Here is a 19199-nt window from a genome sequence, read left to right as displayed (position 1 = left end):
TTGTTATCCCTGTCACAACTTTTTTGAGGCTGTCACTAAATGAGCTAATATATTTCATGGAGTAGTAAAATATCTGAATTTAAACATTTGATATGTTTTCTATCTTCTATTGTGAATAAAATATGGATTAATGGTGTTCAAGTCAAATGCAAGTCATCACATTGACTTGACTTGGGATTGTAAGCTCCGGGCATATGCATCAGCTTTTTGCTGCTTTGCATACAAGACAGAAGGAAGAATTTTAATTTTTATCAAATTAAATTGAATTCATTTCATGGAATTGTTAATAAGTCTCACCTATACTGTCTGCTCATAGTGGTCACATATGGTCCTCCTTCTCTCTCCAGAACAGGCCGGCAGCAGTACATGAGCCAACCCACAATGGCCAGCCCCAGCCCTGCATGAACCCTGCCCTGATGAACACTCCCTGGGTGAGAAACTCTTTTGTTTTGTTTTTTCACCCCATCCAAATTGCGTACACTGTGCTGGCAGTGATAACGCAATCACTTCATTCTCTGCACTTCTTTTGACAGTATTTACAGTGATGATGCTGTATGTGGTCATTTGTTTCAAACTATTATAAATGGACGGGTTCTTTAAAGCAATTTTCTACTCTGAGAACTCAAAACACTTTTCAAATTCAAATTCAAATTTTATTTGTCACGTACACAGTCATACACAGTACGATATGTAGTGAAATGCTTGGACAACTGCTCGTGACCTAAAGAAAACAAAAAAAGGAAAGGCTATGAATAAGATAGGAAATAAATATGAAAAATTAAAAAGGGTAAATTTAACTAGGAAGGAATAAAATATAAATTAAGGTTAAAAATGAAATAACTGTACAACACAAATTAGAATGAAGGGTAAATTTAACTGGGAAGAATAAGATAAAATATATAAATTAAAGTTGAAAATAAAATAACTGTACAACAAAATACACAATATAGAACTATACTTTATGTGACTTGCCTTATTCACATGCTTTCTAACAGTCACACACATTCATACAGTGAAAGCATCGGAGAGTATCAGTATTTGAATATTTTAGCGTGCAGACTGGAGACCAGAGCAGCCATTAGTGATGGGTCAATGGAGTGTATAGCATATTGCGCTTATTGTGTCAACACAACGTTAACACTGTGTTGCTTAGTAGTGACATCTGCTGGATTTACAAAAATATTGCAGGCAGCCTGGATGAAGAGAGTGGAGAGAGAGTGAAGAAGGTTCATTCATTCTGACATCTGGACACCAAATGAGTGAGGAAAGGTCTCGCTGGCATAACCAGCTGATGATAAAACGTTAACTAAATGAAAGAGTCAAGTCAAATGGCTTTAATGTCATTCCAACCATGTGCAGTGATACAGTGCTCAGTGAAGCCAGCCAGTGTTTCTCCAAGACCACAGTGCTGCATATGACAGTCAACACAGGACTACACAAAGTGCACGTGTGCAAAAATTGCAAATAAAAAAGAACAGAACGATACAGACACAACAGTGCAATAAGTAACTCGATGTATGAAGGCGCGCCTGCGTGTGTGACGTGCAGATAAGTGCTTGAAAGTGTGTACATATCAACCAAACTCTGCGATTGATTAATACAGTATGTAAAATGCAGAATTTACAAACATATTTCTGAAAGGAAGTATAAGTGAAAAACATCAAGTCAAAGTCTTATTTAGGAAATATAAGTGAATGTGACAATTGTTGTGCTTCTGTACGTGAGGGCAGAAAAAAGGGTGAAAGGACCACAGAGAAGACTTTTCTCTTTGGTTCTCTTGTGGTGATGATGTTTCCTCGCAGCATGAATGCAAACTCAACAACTGCACTTCCCAATAAGCACAACTTAACACTGTACAACAGAGCAGTTGTATTGATCACGCGGTTTTTCCTACAGCAATACACACACCAAAGTGTTGTTTCACTTGTTGTACCTAATAACCCCATTGGTGCTTCAGCATTGTTGGCTCATAGCAGCTGGGGATTGAACCATCAACCTTCCAATCAGTGAATGACCTGCTTAAGCTCCTGAGCTACATGTCTGTGAAGGCTCTCAGTCATCCAGGTCATCGTAGTCAAAGGAGCTTGCAAAGAAAAGCGTCTGGACTTCTTTAAGTTACTTGAAGACGTTTCACCTCTCATCCGAGAAGCTTCTTCAGTTCTAAGGTCAAATGGTGGAGAGTCCCAGATATAAACCTAGTGGGAGTTTCCCCCCACAGAGGGACAAAAGGACCCCCTGATGATCCTCTAATCACCTGAGCCAAGGTGTGTAACTGGGTGTGGGTCCCAATCAGCCAGAGTTTCGGGTGAGCTCATTGTGAAACCTGGCCCCACCTTATCATGTGATTTCCTGAGGTCAGATGGCCCAGGATGTGAGTGGGTGTTAAGGCGTCTGGGGAGGGAACTCAAAACTGCCATCTATAATCCAGTTTTGAGTTCCCACCCCAGATCATACCTTTTGTCCCTCTGTGGGGGGAAACTCCCACTAGGTTTAAATCTGGGACTCTCCACCATTTGACCTTAGAACTGAAGAAGCTTCTCGGATGAGAGGTGAAACGTCTTCAAGCAACTTAAAGACGTCCAGACGCTTTTCTTTGCAAGCTCCTTTGCCTCCTGAGCTACAGCATTAGCTGTTCATGCAAAGATGACAGGAGATTTGTCATTTATTGTGTCTAGACTCCACTTAAGAGCTACTGCTGGTGCCCATAAACTCTTTGGTCTTACCACTATCACTGCATTTATATACAGGCTCATTGTTGGCTGTACCAATCCTGAACCCCTCTCCATCTTTACATCTTACGGATTTTTATTATACTACATCATAACCCACATTACTTAAATGATCCACCAGGTTGCCCCAGTCTTAACAGTTTGGAAATATGTTGCTGTATCAAATTAGAAATTACACTCTTTAGTTACAACTCAAAGCTTTTTACTCTTTGTTTGCATTGTTTTTCACTGTTTTAAAAGAGAAGGTTGGAGTTGCAGTAAGTCACAGCTTGAAATCCCCTCTTTTGTTGAAAACACTATTTTTTCCAGAAGAAAATCTGTGAAGAATCTTAAAAGAACTCTACTGTTAAAGCGGGTGTGTAGTTTCATTTTGATTAACTCTCTTTTAAATAATCGTCTTTCTTTTTAAGGTCATAATATTTAAGCATTTTTGCAATATTTATGCTTACAAAAACAAATATTCAAAATAATGAACTAGCTGGGCCCACGTCCTCATTTTAGGATTGACAGCGTTTTAGTAGGTAAAGGTGATGCTTGGACATGAAGTGAGCTGCGGTTTGGGGAAGGCCCCGAAGGGGACTGGCGATGGCTCCCAGGCCTGGCAGATCCCCGTGTTTAAATAGAAGTGAGGAAGTTAACGAAATGAGAACAAGGAGGGAGGGAGGGAGGGAGGATGGGGCACGTAAACGAAAACGACAGCTTGCAGAACTGGGGGAACCTCTGTAGATGGCAACCAGAAGGAGCGTGTTTGGAGGTCCCGCTCCTGAAATTCAGATACATAATCTCCAAAATATGAATTTGCTAAAGTTGATCAAGACTAGTTGTTTTTGCGATATCTCCTGTCATTCCTGAAAACAACATCAGTCTGATGTTTCTCCTGTACCTGTGACCTGTTTTAAACTCTCAATCATTTGTCTTTCTCTTTGTTCCCTTTCCACTCTTTGCAGTATCACTACCAAGAAGATGAATCACCCCTGCTTGACCAGGGATTCCCACAGCTCACCAGTGGGCTTCGCGCTCCTGAGCTGGTCCATGTTTCACAGAAGAACCTGTCAGAGATTGAAAATGTGCACGGCTACGTGTCCCATTCTCACATCTCTCCTCTCAAGGTCAGCACCCAAACTGTAAATGTATGAACAGTCATGCTTGATGGTTTTTCTGTAAAACTCAAGTTTCTCACTTTTTCTCCTTATCTGTCTTCATTACAGGCCAACCCTGCTCCCGTGATCATCAATACAGACACTCTGGAGTCGCTTCCTTATGTGAGAGAATTTATCTTTTAAATGTTTATTCCTGATTGTCTTGTTAGGTTACTCAAGTAGAGACAGACTTACTCCCTGATAATTTATTATTAAGTTTTATTTTACTTTACTTTTATTAAGTAAAGTACTAGATGAGACTGACCCCTCAGTAGTTGACCCTCCATATTAAAAAAATAGTTACATTGATAACCAATCATAAATTGTTGTCCATGAGACAGTCTCTACTTTACATGTTTCCCTGAGAAACACTCGTCACATTCAGTTTAAGCTCGGCCTCAACACTTAACATCATCCATGTAATTTAAGGCAATGTGGACTGAAACTATGAAGTGTGTGTCTTCATTCAGTTTTTTCATTCCTCAGGTCAACAGCACAGAAATTGAATATGAGTTTGAAGAAATCACCTTAGAGCGGGTGAGTATCTCAGATCCATCTAATCAGACTGTGAGGGTGAAGTAAACTAGTCTTTGAGAAGCAAAGGAATAATACAGGAAAGTCAAAACATTGTTCCTGTCCTGTAAAAAGATCTGTGCTAAGGCTGTAGATTTAATTTTGTATATATTATGAGCTATACAATTGATGTGGGATGACCTGACTATTGTCTCCATAAGACAAAATGGACATTGCCACAGTGACATCACCGCTGCTTGTGGATTATTTTTATAAGATTTCAGTTTTGCAGCTTTTTAGAATCTTATTTTGGGCCAAAGTCACTAAACTTTGTTTAAATAGTTTTAATCAGCTTTGATGGATGATTCTATACATGTAGATTTAATGCTCTACTAGGCACTGATGTTGCATTTAATAGAAGAATAAATAAGTGTAAATAAGTGCTCCACAATGGTGACTATTCACAAAGGAGTCACACCATAAAGGACATTTTGTCTATTTTACTTTACATGAGAATACATTCAATGAAACATGTTGTACTGATTCCTTGTGACTGGAAACAAGCGGTGGAGACTAGAGCAGGGCGATATGACCAAAAATATTTATCACGATATACATTTGAAAATTTGCGATAACGATATAACTGAAGATATAATTGACACGAGACAAAACGCTTTACAACTCTTCAACTTTATTAGTGCAAAAAAGAAAAACCCATCAATGTATTTCCACTTAAACAAGCAGCTGTTTTCTGTGCATTAAAGTTATATAAAAATGTAACAGTGCAAATGCAAATTCCTCGCTGACAGTTTAACCAAAAGGCATTTCCAGTGGAAACTGGCCGACATATCCTCAGCATAACCATGTGTAATATCCACAAAACTTAAGAGGTTATACACACACAATACGGTAATATTATGTTGAAGCACAGTACGTATCACTCCGTCAGGCTCCGCCTACGATAGCCGTAACGCTCCGACAATCCATCAAGCGGTGCGGCTTCGTAGCTTAGCAAAGTCGTACTGAAACATTTGACAGATTTTCGAGCGCCGTGCACATAAAATCGCTTCGAGGTCAGTAAACACAACCAGAGTTCATACATAAGGCACACGGGATTATAAGGGGCTCTGTCGACTTTCAGAAAAATCAAAGGATTGATTTTAAGTGCGCCGTATTTTCCAAACAACACGGTAATAACGACGGCCCGCTAGCATGCTCTACCAAAAATAGTGCTTTGCTGTGTATCTGACGGACGAAAGCTAAGGCCATCTGCTGCAACCGGCTGAGGTGAGAGAAGGAAATGTGTACATCACACCCAAACTAGCAGTAACTACTGTCTTCTCAACATTGGACACATCAAGTGCTTCCTGGGAGATACCTCCAGACCAGGGAATGTCAAAGTCATTATACACACAGCCCACTTTGTTGTTTTTCTGCATAGCCACTGCTGACTGCTATTACAAAGAAAGAAATCTGTCAGCACGACTCTTTGGACTTAAATTGTAAGATTTAAATGTGTAAAATTACAGAAAAAGTTCTGGTAGCTCATTCTCCAAAGTGTTTTTTTTTCTTTTGAGGGGGGGGGGGGGGGGGGGGGGGGGTCACTGTAATAATTAAATAAATAAATAGACCCATACATTTCTATTTTGCTGCTGGTTCAGTGAATTCTGGTCAAAGACTTACGAAGCCTTCATATTCTGAATCCATCTGCTTCCAGCTCCTGACGACGTGCCCATGTACACGCTGTTGGGTGAGGTCAATTTCTAGAGGTCATCAGAGGTCAACCAGCCCCCCCACATTAATGGAATCAAACAAAATTGATGTCAAACATTTGTGCTACGTTTAACAGTTCTGGTTTACCAGAGGTGACCCACAAATGGGCCAACACAGGACCACCAGCCTGCAGCTGGCCTTGTGCTGGCCCATGTGTGGGCCACCTCTGGCAAACCAGATCTGGGCCACCAAAGGGCCGTCATTCTTTGCGGTATGTGGGCCATGTGTAAGCACATTGAGTTGCTCAAATGCCTCTTCAAAGACACATCCAACATATCCCGCAAAGATGACCTTTAGTCACCACTGAAATTAATACAGATTTACACTGGCACTCACATGCATGCACTTACTCACCCACAGCGCTAGTGTAAAGCGCTTTGGGGTCCTTAGGGACTAAGTAAAGTGCTATACAAATGCAGGCCATTTACACACACACCACCTAATACCTCAAAAATGATTTCGTACACATCCACACCAATCATTCTTTTGGCCGCCTGTACAATAATACAGTAATTTCATTATTCGACCTGCAATGGAAAAAATGTCAGATATCAGTACTTTTCTTCAAAATGAAATGCAGACATTATAGAATGCATGTTTTTATACTGCAGTGGCAGAGAGATAGTTTCAGTTAAAGTGAATGGGGCATTTTTGTCCACGAAGGTATCCAGAGTGCGTATCTGGCACTAATAATTAGAAAATAATAAGTGTTTTGTGTGTTTTTTGGAAAAAACAAAAAAAGTTCAAATGTTTAAATTGGAATTTAAAGGGTTAAAATCCTGAAAATTATTGAATCGTCTTTTTTATAAAGACTCAAGTTGATTAAAACCCTTATTAAACAAAATGCAGAAAGAAATATTGTTGTATCAGGATTTCTAGTCAGAATTTGTACAAGTACATTTTTTTCCATGAAGATGTCAAAGGGAGAAAAAGCTGAGGAGGGCACAGGGATAAAAACAGACAGAAGATTTGTATTCACATAGGCCTGCACTTAATTACCCCTCACCTGTTAAAGGCTGATGGGGTATTGTTGTCACCCATGCATGGAAACCCAAGTTTGTGAATGGGACAACTTGAAAACAGACAACAATTTTTCAAATTATGGGAACTTCAGTGCTAGCACTTTTCACCAAAGCACAAAATTTGTTGCAATTTCTTCAGTTAATTTAGCAAAAACAGACATTAAACAACATTTTTAATGCCTGTATTTTTCACAAAGGTGTTGATTTACTCGAAAACTTGGCATATCTTGGGGCGTTGTACACCTTGTCCTTAAAAAAAACAGAGGAAAAACAGATGTGAAAACAAAATTAACTATCTACAGCAGATGAACAATATATAAAAGTCACGTCCTGTGAAGGCCAACAACCTGATACATGACCCGAGAAATGCACCCGACCTTTCAGTTTATCTGTCTTCTGTTTACTGAAGCCCTGTCAGAAATGGTTTAAGCCTGTCTTCTCTGAGAGACATTGTTCACCTGCTTCCTTGTGAATACAGTATTGTCATTCAGAGATGATTAATTCATTACATTTGCAGTGGTAGATATACTCCGGGGGAAGCCTCCTCAGTTACTACATAAACAACTGAGAATTAGAAAAGTGAATGGATAAGAAACATTTTTTGACCACACTATACAAAATGGGTTCTGCTTTGGTATCAATGAGATTTTCATGACCGCAGGGTAACTCAGGGTTGGGCTTTAGCATCGCTGGAGGGACAGATAACCCCCATATTGGTGATGACCCCGGCATCTTCATTACCAAGATCATCCCTGGAGGAGCTGCAGCAGAGGATGGACGCTTGAGGTTAGTTACATATGTTTACTTTTGTGGTGAAAGAGAACAAAGAAAAAAAAGAAACAACTTATTACAATCGTGCATGTCACAAAACCATTACGGAAGAAATCTTCAGTACAAGGATGACAGAAATCTCTCCCATCACACTGAATATGAACTATATCTCTGATTACTGGATAACTGTATAAACGTTAATAGATTTCTAAAACTTCATTTTTCATCTTTTATTATCTTTCAGTTCTGAGGTAGTATTGTCATATTTCTGTTGGTTTCTAGTGGATTTTGAGAGTATAAGGTTTTTAAACTTAAGCAGGATGATGATGTGTTTGTTCTATAATAATTACTTCTTTCAACAATTTTTGCCCTCAATATAACAAAACTCTCATATAGAATGGAATAGATTAGAACAGCCTTTTATTGTCACTGTACATGTAGAACAAAACTGTGGGTGCTCCACACTGACTTTGATGGAATAAAATATAGAAATAAATAGGAAACAGGAGAAATATATACAATTAAGAGAAATATATACAAAAATAAGTGAGTGGTCTGAGTGATGGGGGTTACTCACACCATGGCTCAGATTGGTGAAGTGGGTGGGCAGGGTTGGGGTGTGAGAGGATAGTGTTTTTGATGGTCCTCAGGAAGAAGCTGTTGGTAAGTTTGGAGGTGTGGGACCTGACTGACCCGAGGTGCCAACCAGACTGCATTGGGTCCAATTGGTGGTTGGCGGGGTGCAAGGGCATCACCTTTGATGGCCATCGTTTTCCTGAGACAGGAGGATCTGGTGAGGGCTTCCAGGGGTGGCAGAGGGCAGACACTGATTTTTTGGGCAATGCTAACATTCTGCGCAGCCTTCTTGTTCTCAGTTGTGGCCCCTGCGTAGCAAAAACCCAGGCAGATGGATAGCACTTTCTCCACTGAGGAGCCAGCAGCAGCTTCTGATCCAGGTTATTCTTCCTCAGGACACAGAGGAATGGCAGCTGCAGCTGGGACTTCTTTCCCAGGGCATTGGTGTTGTTTGTTCAAGTGAGATCAGTGGAGATGTGGATGCCTAGAAACCTGAAACAGAGACACATCCCACCTGTTCTCCATTTATAATGAGAGGGGAGTGGAGCTGTCTGTGCCTCCTGAAGTTCATTATGAGTTCTTTTGTTTTGAGGATGTTCAGCCTGAGGTTATTGAGCGCGAGTGGGACAAGTTCTCTACCTCCATCAGAGGATGAGCCCATGAGTGGTGTCATCGGCATACTTGACAATGACATTGGTTGGGTGGGTTGCTGTACAGTCATATACGTAGGGCATACAGTAGGGGGCTGAGAACGACACCAGTGCTGAGTGACAGTGGGGACTTGCCCCCCACGTTTCCCCCCAGACATGGGGGGCAAGTCTGACTGATTGATGCTGGTGTCAGGAAATCTTTCTCCAGTTTGGTGGTGAGGATGTCTGGGATTATGGTGAGCTGTAGTCCGTGACAAGCTTTCTAACACAGCTCTTCCTGTTCTTCAGATGGGTCAGCACTCTGTGAAGGGTGTTGTTGAACTGGTGAATCACTCCGTGGACTGATTTTCTCTGTAAGCTGGGGGTGGAGGGAGGGGGTAGACACTATCTGCTCAAAAAACTTCATGACTACAGATTTGAGGGCTTATAGGTCTGTAGTCATTGAGGCTGTCTATTCTAGTCTTTTTGGAGATGGGAATAATGGTGGAGGCTGTCAGACAGGTGGGAATAGAGTCAGGAAGGGTCTGAACAGCCTGGTGAGGATCCCTGCCAGCTGATCCGTGCAGGCTTGAACCAGAGCCCCTGGGATGCAATTGGGGCCAGCAGCTCTCCTATTACTCCTACACCTACTCTCCTTTATTAGGGTTCACCACTCTCAGTCTTCTCCTGACCTCATGTTCCTGCGGGGGCGGCTGGGTCAAGGTGAGGTGGGGGACATGGTGAGTGGGCGAGCAGTGTTTTCAAATAGAGCAAAGAAGGTGTTGAGCTGCTACAGGTTCGAGGCTGCTGTTGGGGTTTTGGGCTCTGGCCTTTTGAAGCTGGCAAGGGCTTGGATACCTCGCCACACCTGGCAGGGATTGTTGTCTGTGAGGAAGTTATCCTCCTCATCCTCTATCTTTCTCCTGTAGGCCTCCTTAGCCTATTTGATACCCCTCCTCAGATTGGCTCTGGCAGTGCTGTATAGAGAACTGTCCCTCAGCCTGAACGCAAAGCTTTGAGTTCTGATCAGAGCTTGTACTTCACTTGTAATCCAAGGTTTTTGGATAGGAAAAACCTGGATGGTTCTGTTAAATGTCCCATTCTGTACACAGCACTTAGGACAGACTGAGAGGAGGTCTCCAGGTCCTGCTGTTCAAAGATGGACCAGTCTGTCAGATCAAAACAGTCCTGTAACTGGAGGAGAGCATCATCTGATTGACCCAAATGTTTGGAGGGGTTTGTTTCCTGAGGGGGGTGTATTATTTTATTAGATAAATTAAACTATTTTTTATTAGTTAGTGTGACTAACAACATTTATCTAAATGTGATATTATATATTATAACTATAGTTATGTACAATTAAATTATTATTATTATTATTTTAACTTACAACACCTTTTTTTTTTTTTTTTTTTGCCTGTCCCGTTTGGCTCTTTTGCCATCAGAATTGTTGTCTAAAGGCAAAGAAAGATGCCCAACGGATTTACTTTACCAAATTGACCATCCCAGCCTTGCCGTAATGGTCCATTTGATTCACCTTTTATTGTTTATTTTATTTTCACTTACTGAATACGGGACAGACTTGACTGGGGGAAAGAAGGGGAGAAAGAAAGAGGGAAAGAGAAACAGCTGAGAAGAGGGACGGGGGAGAAGGGCAAAAAACAAAAACCAACAGAACGGGCAGAAAAAAAAAAGAAAAAGAAAAAAAAATGCATCTATCAATCACCTGGATCACCTGCTGAGAAAGAAAAAAGAAAACAAGCAGAAGAGAACAAGAGTAATAGAATAAACAACATCACAATGATATATGGGAATATGACAGTAAATACTAAATGTTAAACATTATTGTGCAGCACATAAGATCAACAGAACACAGTGTGCTTTGAGGTAGGAGCCAAAAAGGGTGTAGTTTGTGGGTGTGATCACCCGTGTGTACACCTGTGAACATGGACGCGCTTGTTTTTTGTTTTTTAAAAGGTTCCTTCATGTAATGATCTGCTAGAGGGTGTGGGGGGGCCACAGCCCCGTCCTCCAGGGCGTGAAGCAGGTGTGGAGGAGATCAAAACTCCAGACATCCAGAGGCCCCCAGAACACAAGAGACCAAGGAAGACCAACAGAGGGGCAGCCGCGCCACTGTCCCAGTAAGAGCTGAGGAGAGTCCCAGATGAGGGCTCACTCAGCAGCCGCGGAGCAGAAGCCAGGGGGAGTTGCAGTGACGCGCCCGTGAGCTCCGCCGGCAGCCAGCCGTGCCTGAGTGACCGAGCCCCAGGCCGAGAGGCCGGGGGCACCCCACCTCCGAAGTGGCCCGAGCGAGCCCCAGGCTCCAGGCCCCGATAAGCGGCCGCCAAGGAGTGAGCTGGTGCGTACCTGGACGCCCATCCCCAGACACAAAGAACCACCAACGCACCGATGTCTGAGGGAGTCCGCCACTGGCAGGGGAAGTGGTGGTGGGGGGAGATAGGCCTCCAAACCTTGGAGGGCCTGAGATGTCCCCAGAGAGGTGGCGCCTGACACCCAACCTGACATATAGACACAGACATACAGGCACACACAGACACAAACATCCATTCCCACCCTCATGCTCTCATATGCACTTACTCCACACTCAACCAACGTGGAGACAGACATAAAGAGACGCTGTACACACGATCACACTCCCCAAGCGTACTCTACAAACCGGGTCTAGGTACCCTTCCCCCCTGGAGGGGGGAACTGCACCCAGACCCAGGTGGTGTTACCCTTTTCCCTGCGGTGGGGAGAGGCAGACCGCCCCGACTCCGCAGCAGCAGGAAGGCCCCACACTCCAGACCGCAGTCGGACGGCCAACTCTTCCTCCTAGCCCCCCTGCTCCAGCAGGTCGCAGAGAATGGGGGTGAGAGAAGACTCCAAACCTCCCTCCACCCGCTCATTGTAGTGTTGATGCATGTGTGTTCTAAGGTGCATTTAAAACCCAGGAGGGCATGGAGCTACCTGCCAGAGAGCAGCAGGTAAGCGCATGGTCCCTCCTGCTAGCCCTCAATGTCTACGTGTATTTAAAATTGAGAGGTGGGCAACGACGCCAGGGGTGGGGCGTACACCCTGATGGTACTTTGGATTCCGTGTATCGTGCCCACCCCCAAGATCCTATATGTATGTGTAATGAGAGTGTGAGTAATGTGAATGTCTAAGTTGTGGGATAAATTTGAGGGATATGGGGGCCCAGCTCTGGAGCAGGGTGCCGCCGGTGCATCGAGCCACCTGGGGGGCTCTTCAACTGGTGGGGGAGATGGTCACATCTTGCAGGAGCTTTCCTCTCCTCAGGAGCTCCCTCTGCAGGAGGGGGAGATACAGGAGAGGTGGAGGAAGATCTCAGCCTGGGTGTTTATTGTCTTATGTAGTCTGGAAGATGAGTGGATGGTGGGGTGGGTGCAGTTTTCTCTGTGGTGGGGTTGGGTGGACTGTCCCGGGCTCTGTGGGGCCGGGAGGCGCTGCTGCACTGGGCCCCGGTCTGGATGGGCCTGGGCCCCCTTTCCCTGGCGGGTCGCGGAGTATGGGGGTGCCTACTGGGGTCAGCGGGAGAGCTGGCCCCAGGGAGGGGTTACCTGCCCCTCCCTTCCTTCCCTCCCCATCTCCAGCTGCCTCCCTCTTCCCGCTCCACCACAACCACCCACACATGCAGGACCTTGGAGTAGGGGTATGTCACCAGGGTGCAGAGGAGGCTACAGAGTGGAAATGGCCATTTTCTCCTTGGACTCTGGAGAGAAGAAAATCTGCCAGTAGCCCTTTGTTAAATCCAGTGTAACGAAAAAACAAGCAGTCCCTAACCCAGGGGTGTCCAACTCCAGGCCTCAAGGGATGGAGATGGACAGCCCTGGCCTAACCAGTCCAGAAGCTTGTTAACCGAAGGCTGGCATAAGCATCAAACTGTGGCACTTCACCTTACAATAGTCGACACAGAATCGTATAGACCCATCTCTCTTCACCACAAGAATTATGGGGCTACACCACGCACTGTGTGACTCTTCTATTACTCCCAGGTTTAGCATTTCAGCCAATTCTGAACAATATGTCTGTTATGTTCAGGTAACCTGTAGAGCCATGAACGGACAGTCAAGCCAGGGAACGTTTCAAAATGGTGCTCTATGAGGCTGGACAGGGGGGAGAACACATCTGCAAACAGCTGCTGCAATCCAGCGGCATCTGGTCTCTGGCCTGTCTGAGATAAGATAAGATAAGATAGAACTTTATTAATCCCTCGGGTGGGTTCCTCTGGGAAATTCGACTTCCAAAAAGCACAGCAACGACCGAAGTTACAGTTACAGAATTGTTATATATATATATATATACACACACACACACACACACACATATATAAATACAGAGACAAATATAAATAAAATATACAAAGGGGATAAATAGAATAAATAGGAATAAAAATAAAAATACAAGTGAATTGCACATTTCAAGTATTGAGTCTATTGCACTGTTGACTATTTACAAAAAGTATTGCACAAGGTATTGTACAGTGAGGTGAAGAGGCACTACAGCTTAGTTGTTCCCCCCTCCTTTGTCCTCCTGTTTCCCCTCCCTCTCCCCTCCAGAGAGGAGTTAAACAGTTTGATGGCGTGTGGGACAAAGGAGTTTTTAAGTCTGTTAGTTCTTGTCTTGAGAAGAAGATGGTCACCACAATGGTGGAATGGTGGAAGTTGACACCACCAGCCCCAAATGGTAAATGGACTGATTCTTATATAGTGCTTTTCTACTCTCCCGGAGTACTCAAAGCGCTCTATACAACATGCCTTATTCACCCATTCACACCCACTCACACAAGCACTTCTAAACACAAGTACAACTAATAAACATTCACACGCTCCGATGAACGCATCGGGCAATTTGGGGGTTAATATCTTGCCCAAGGATATTTGGCATGCAGACTGGGGAAGCCAGGAATCAAACCAACCTTCTAATCAGTAGCTGATCTGCTCTACCGCCACCCCCACAAATCATTTCGCTCCTTCACTAGGCTCACCAAATAAGCAGTTTCAGCCTCATGCTTTTAGGAGGTTAATGTGATAAATCTGTGTTGCTCCTCCCCTGTCTGACCATACCGCTTCATAGTCTACGTCACCCACTCGCTGTGTGACCATGAAGGGTCCCTGCCACTGGGTGAGTAACTTTGAGCTGAAAGAAGGGAGTAATCCAAGCACTTTATCTCCCGGTGAAAATTGCCATAAACCTAGTCCCTCTGTTGTACAGGCGCTCCTGAAGTTCCTGGGCTTGGAGCAAATTTCCTCATGATAACCTCCCTAATGTGTGCAGCTTTGCTCTCAGGTTCAGAAAATACTGGATCTCATTTTTTGCTGGATTTGGACCCTCAGGTCCAACACCCCCCGCGGCTTCCTGCCAAACAATAACTCAAAGGGAGAAAATCCAGTGGAGGCACCCCCGCACTGCAAACAACAAACAACTGGGACTGAGCGATCATCCTTGTGAATGAACTTATGAATCATGGACTTTAAAGTCTTATTAGGGGCGATCGTGGCTCAAGAGTTGGGTGTTCGTCTTGTAATCAGAAGGTTGCCGGCTCGAGCCCCGGCTCGGACAGTCTCGGTTGTTGTGTCCTTGGGCAAGACACTTCACCTACCGCCTACTGGTGATGGCCAGAGGGGCCGGTGGTGCAATATGGCAGCCTCACCTCTGTCAGTCTGCCCCAGGGCAGCTGTGGCTACAACTGTAGCTTTCCTTCACCAGCGTGTGAATGAATAGTGGTATTGTAAAGCCCTTTGAGGGGTCCCGAAAAGCGCTATATAAATGCAATCCATTACTATTGTTATTCAGCAACTCCACCAGCCCGTCAGTCTGAGGGTGGTAGATGCTGGTCCAAACAGATTTAATGCCCAATAAGTCATACAGTTCTTTAAGTGTGCGAGACATGGTCAGTCTCTGCCTCCCATTCTACTTTTTCAATACTCTAGGAACCACAAGTAAGCCTGCAGTGTGAGAGCAAAGTGCTCTAATGGGGTGATATGGTACTACAAGGTCATTAAGATAAGATGGGGCCTGATGCAGAACAAGCACAGAGATGTGTCCACTGTCAGCGACCGTGATCATTTGTAATGTTCACAACTGCTACGAGTACTGTGATGAGCTCTAAAACTGGACTGAAACACGTCAAATAAATTAAATTTAATTCAGTTCAAATTTATATATAGGCCAAATCACAACCACAGTTGCCCCAAAGGGCTTTGTTTTTTTAATATATATCAGAAGAGGGTTTTTTTGTGTAAAAGGAAGATTGAGACAGGCCTATAATTAGTTGAGTTCTTTGAGCAGTCTTGTAGGAATGGGGTTTAAAAGACACGTTGATGGTTTGGAGGAAGTAATAACTGAAGATCAATTGGAAAAAGGGTGTAAATGTCAGTGGTACTGAAAGTAGCGATACATAATGTAATGTCTGTGAGACGGTTATATATTTTTTTCTCTAATGGTTAACATTTTATTTCTGACATAAAATATAATATAATGAAATCGTTACTATAATCATAACAATCTTACTACGTGTGTGTGTGTGTGTGTGTGTGTGTAGCACTTGGTAAAGTGTAAAGCTAAAATAGGTCTAAAACATTGCATAAATCCGTTGGTATTTGGGCTATTCAGCTATGTTTGTCATGATACGTTGTGTGGCAGGCAGGGGAAGGACCCAAGATGCAGATTCGCAGACACGGGGATAAACTCAAAAACACAGCTTTATTGCTGGCCACGGGAGGCAATACAAATAAACTAAAACTGGGAAAACTAAAGCATGAACTGTACAAGGGAACCGAACCACGGGGAGAATTACACACAACATGAGGGAGAACACGACGCCGAACAGAGGGAGACTCAGACAGAAATACACAGAGGGTAAACGAGGAAAGTGGGCACACACGGGGAACACAGGTGACACTGATAATCATAACGAGACAGGGCGGGGTGAACTGAACATGACATGTACAGGCACAGAGGTTCAGACAGGAGGAGAGAGAGAGCACGGGGAAACACAGACGTAACAGGCTGGGGAAACATGAAACAACCACAAAGGGAGACGAGGGCTCATAAATACATAGAGGGCACACAGGGGGGGAGAGAGCCATGAAGGGAAAACACTTAGGGAACAACACAACAGGGCAACTCAGAAAACATGGCCTAAATAAGGAACAAAATACAAAAATACATGAAAACTAAGAATACTGGGCCCACATGGCCCAGGACCATGACACCGTTGGGTTTTTGGCTGTTACACGTTTCCACCAGTAGAGGGCAGGCACGGAAAAAAGAAAAAAAGAAATGTTCTGGAAAAGAAGAAGCGAAGAGCATGCTTGGGTTCTGTATGTAAAAGCCATGGTTCTGGGGTACCCAAATAAACTCGGTTTGCTGTTTACACCAAGTTGTCCTGGAGTGGTGTAACATGTGCAAGAGAGAGTGTGAGCGAGGGTTGGGCCCCACCTGGTCACTGTGAGCAACCTTCAGGAGGTTAGTGTCCTTGGCTGCCACCATATGGAAGTTTTGGTCGATGCCCAATAGGAATTCAAACTCAGTTGCTTGCTAGCTCTGTCCCTGTTTGTCAGACCTTAACATTTATACAGAATTGTTCTATGTGCGTGTGATTGTGCTGTAAATATGCTGGAATGTATTCACAGGTTTTCTGTTTTTTTCGGGAATAGCAGTCAATAAAAAAGTCATGTAATGAGATAAAAGTTTGAGCTTCAGTGTGTAACAAAGCCTTTGGGGTTAGCATTTTGTCCGTGATGTGCGCCTGCCTTGGAAACACTCTCCTCACCACTGAGTTTTATATCAGTTAATGAAATTCTGATTAGTATTGTAAGTTTGTCTTCATGTGAATTAGCTATTGATATGACTTTTCCTTTTCCAGAGTAAATGACTGCATCCTTCGGGTGAATGATGCTGATGTGTCTGAAGTTTCCCACAGTAAGGCAGTAGAGGCCCTAAAGGTTGCAGGTTCTGTTGTCCATTTGTATGTGCGGCGCCGCAGGCCTATGCTAGAGACAATCATTGAGCTCAAGCTAATCAAAGGACCAAAAGGTTGGTATAGACCTAAAAAACATGATTTTGTACATTATAAATTTGAGAGAATAGTTGATGATATTCCGTTCTCAGTGATACTGCTGCACATTTTGTGTATGGCGAGGGTCATTTTTTGACCCTGAATGATTAATCTGGATTTCCAGAGCTCAGCACAAGAATGGGTGTTACTTACTGTAGTTATGACAGCTGGGAGGTTTGTAAACACAGCAGAGCTTAAGACCTTGAAGTTACTGTGAAATGTATTCATTGTCAGAAAGCCTTTGAAAACCCATGACACTGCCACAAAAACGTGTCCCTTTCAATTAATAAATACAACAGTTATAGCATCCTCCTATATCATAATGTGTATGCCTATGTCATATCTTTAAACTAACTACTGACATTCTCTCTCTCTCTCTCTCTCTCTCTCTCACACACACACACACACTCACACACACACACACACACACACACACACAAACACACACACACACACACACACACACACAGGCCTTGGTTTCAGTATTGCAGGTGGAGTGGGAAACCAGCATATCCCTGGTGACAACAGCATATATGTAACTAAAATTATTCATGGTGGGGCGGCACAAAAGGATGGCCGGCTGCAAGTTGGAGACAGATTATTAATGGTGAGAAACAGCATGAACATCACGTGTAAGGCCCACATTGCACACACGTGTATGACAGTTCTGGATGTATACGAGCTTTAATGAAGCTCACTGAAAAGCCCGTATGAGAGGTGTGGCTTCTTAACCCCTGTTAATTCCCTGTGGATCTAAAAATGTCTTAGTGACAATATCAGCTGCAGAGCATTGTGTGGTGTTATTTGTAATCTATTTACCAGTGGTATGGCAACACTTGACAACCCAAACTGCTGTTTGTATGTGTTTGTGTTTTTCTGCCCCAAGACACTCGGACCCTATCAAACTGTAATTCTAGCCCACTTTTTATGGACTGTTTAACTCTGCTGATTATTCAACCTGTGTTTAAAATGTTCTTTATTTGGCACAGTTCTTCAGTATAGCATCTCCTCCACCAGATTTCCAATGTGATTTAACACTTTTAATACCATTTAATAAAGATCGTTTTTGCTTAAATAGTAATATGTTGTTTTTAGTTTGATGCTCTCTTTAAACACAGAAAGATGATATAGAAAATACTTAAGCATGACTGTACAGTAAAAATCACAGTGGTATAAACTTCATCAAGTAATAGAGGCTAGATGTCAGAGAATGTACAGTTACCTTATAACCTTCTCTGTGTGAGAGTATTGCTCCACTCCGTTACATAATCGATATATAAGGGGAATGACCCCCTTGGTCATGCCGTGTGAATACTTCTTTAAGACACTCTAGTTAGCCTGGCCACGTATAAAACAGCTGAGCAAACATGAAACCGTTGATGCGTCTCCGAGCGGCCTGAATCTGGAGAGAGCTGAAGTCTTTCACTCAGAGAACCACGGTTACAAAGTAACCACACAGTCTCAATCATATCGAGACTATCTTTACACACTGCTATACACTGCCAGTCGCCACCAAAAAAGGTCACACACTCTAATATTTCATTGGACTGCGTTTAGCTTTGATTATGGCACGCATTCGCTTTGGCATTGAATCAATAAGGTCTTGCAATGTCTCAAAATTTATTTCCATCCAGTGTTGCATTAATTTTTCACCAAGATCTAGCATTGATGATGGTAGAGTCTGACCATTGCGCAAAGCCTTCTCCAGCGCTTCCCAAAGATTCTCAAGGAGGTTGAGCTCTGGACTCTGTGGTGGCCAATCCGTGTGTGAAAATGATGTCTCATGTTCCCAGAACCACTCTTTCACAGGTTGAGCTGTTGAATCCTTGTTTTTCTTCTATTTGATTTCACCAAGCGCTCAATCATGATCGCCGATCACGATCATTCGGGATTTTTTTCCGGCCATCTTTCTGCCAGACGCAAGACTGCTGTCAGTGAGTCCTGCAAAACTAAGGGGCTGCAAC

At 43.5% G+C, this 19199-nt stretch overlaps 1 protein-coding gene across 1 annotated transcript in view; it reads left to right on the top strand.

Annotated features, from left to right (window-relative positions):
- The window catches only part of dlg2 (discs, large homolog 2), a 176661-nt gene that overhangs the window by 92650 nt on the left and 64812 nt on the right, over positions 1-19199 (top strand). The window contains exons 6-12 of the mRNA XM_080867650.1: positions 348-431; positions 3677-3838; positions 3938-3991; positions 4355-4405; positions 7838-7962; positions 17044-17213; positions 17706-17842. Of these exons, the coding sequence (XP_080723776.1) occupies positions 348-431; positions 3677-3838; positions 3938-3991; positions 4355-4405; positions 7838-7962; positions 17044-17213; positions 17706-17842 (783 nt within the window). The remainder of the gene's footprint in view (positions 1-347; positions 432-3676; positions 3839-3937; positions 3992-4354; positions 4406-7837; positions 7963-17043; positions 17214-17705; positions 17843-19199) is intronic.

The sequence above is a fragment of the Rhamphochromis sp. 'chilingali' genome, assembly GCF_963969265.1.
Source record: "Rhamphochromis sp. 'chilingali' genome assembly, chromosome: 19".
Lineage (NCBI taxonomy): Eukaryota > Metazoa > Chordata > Actinopteri > Cichliformes > Cichlidae > Rhamphochromis > Rhamphochromis sp. 'chilingali'.
The sequence above is the reverse complement of the archived record's forward strand: the minus strand, read 5'-3'. Positions and strand labels throughout refer to the sequence as shown.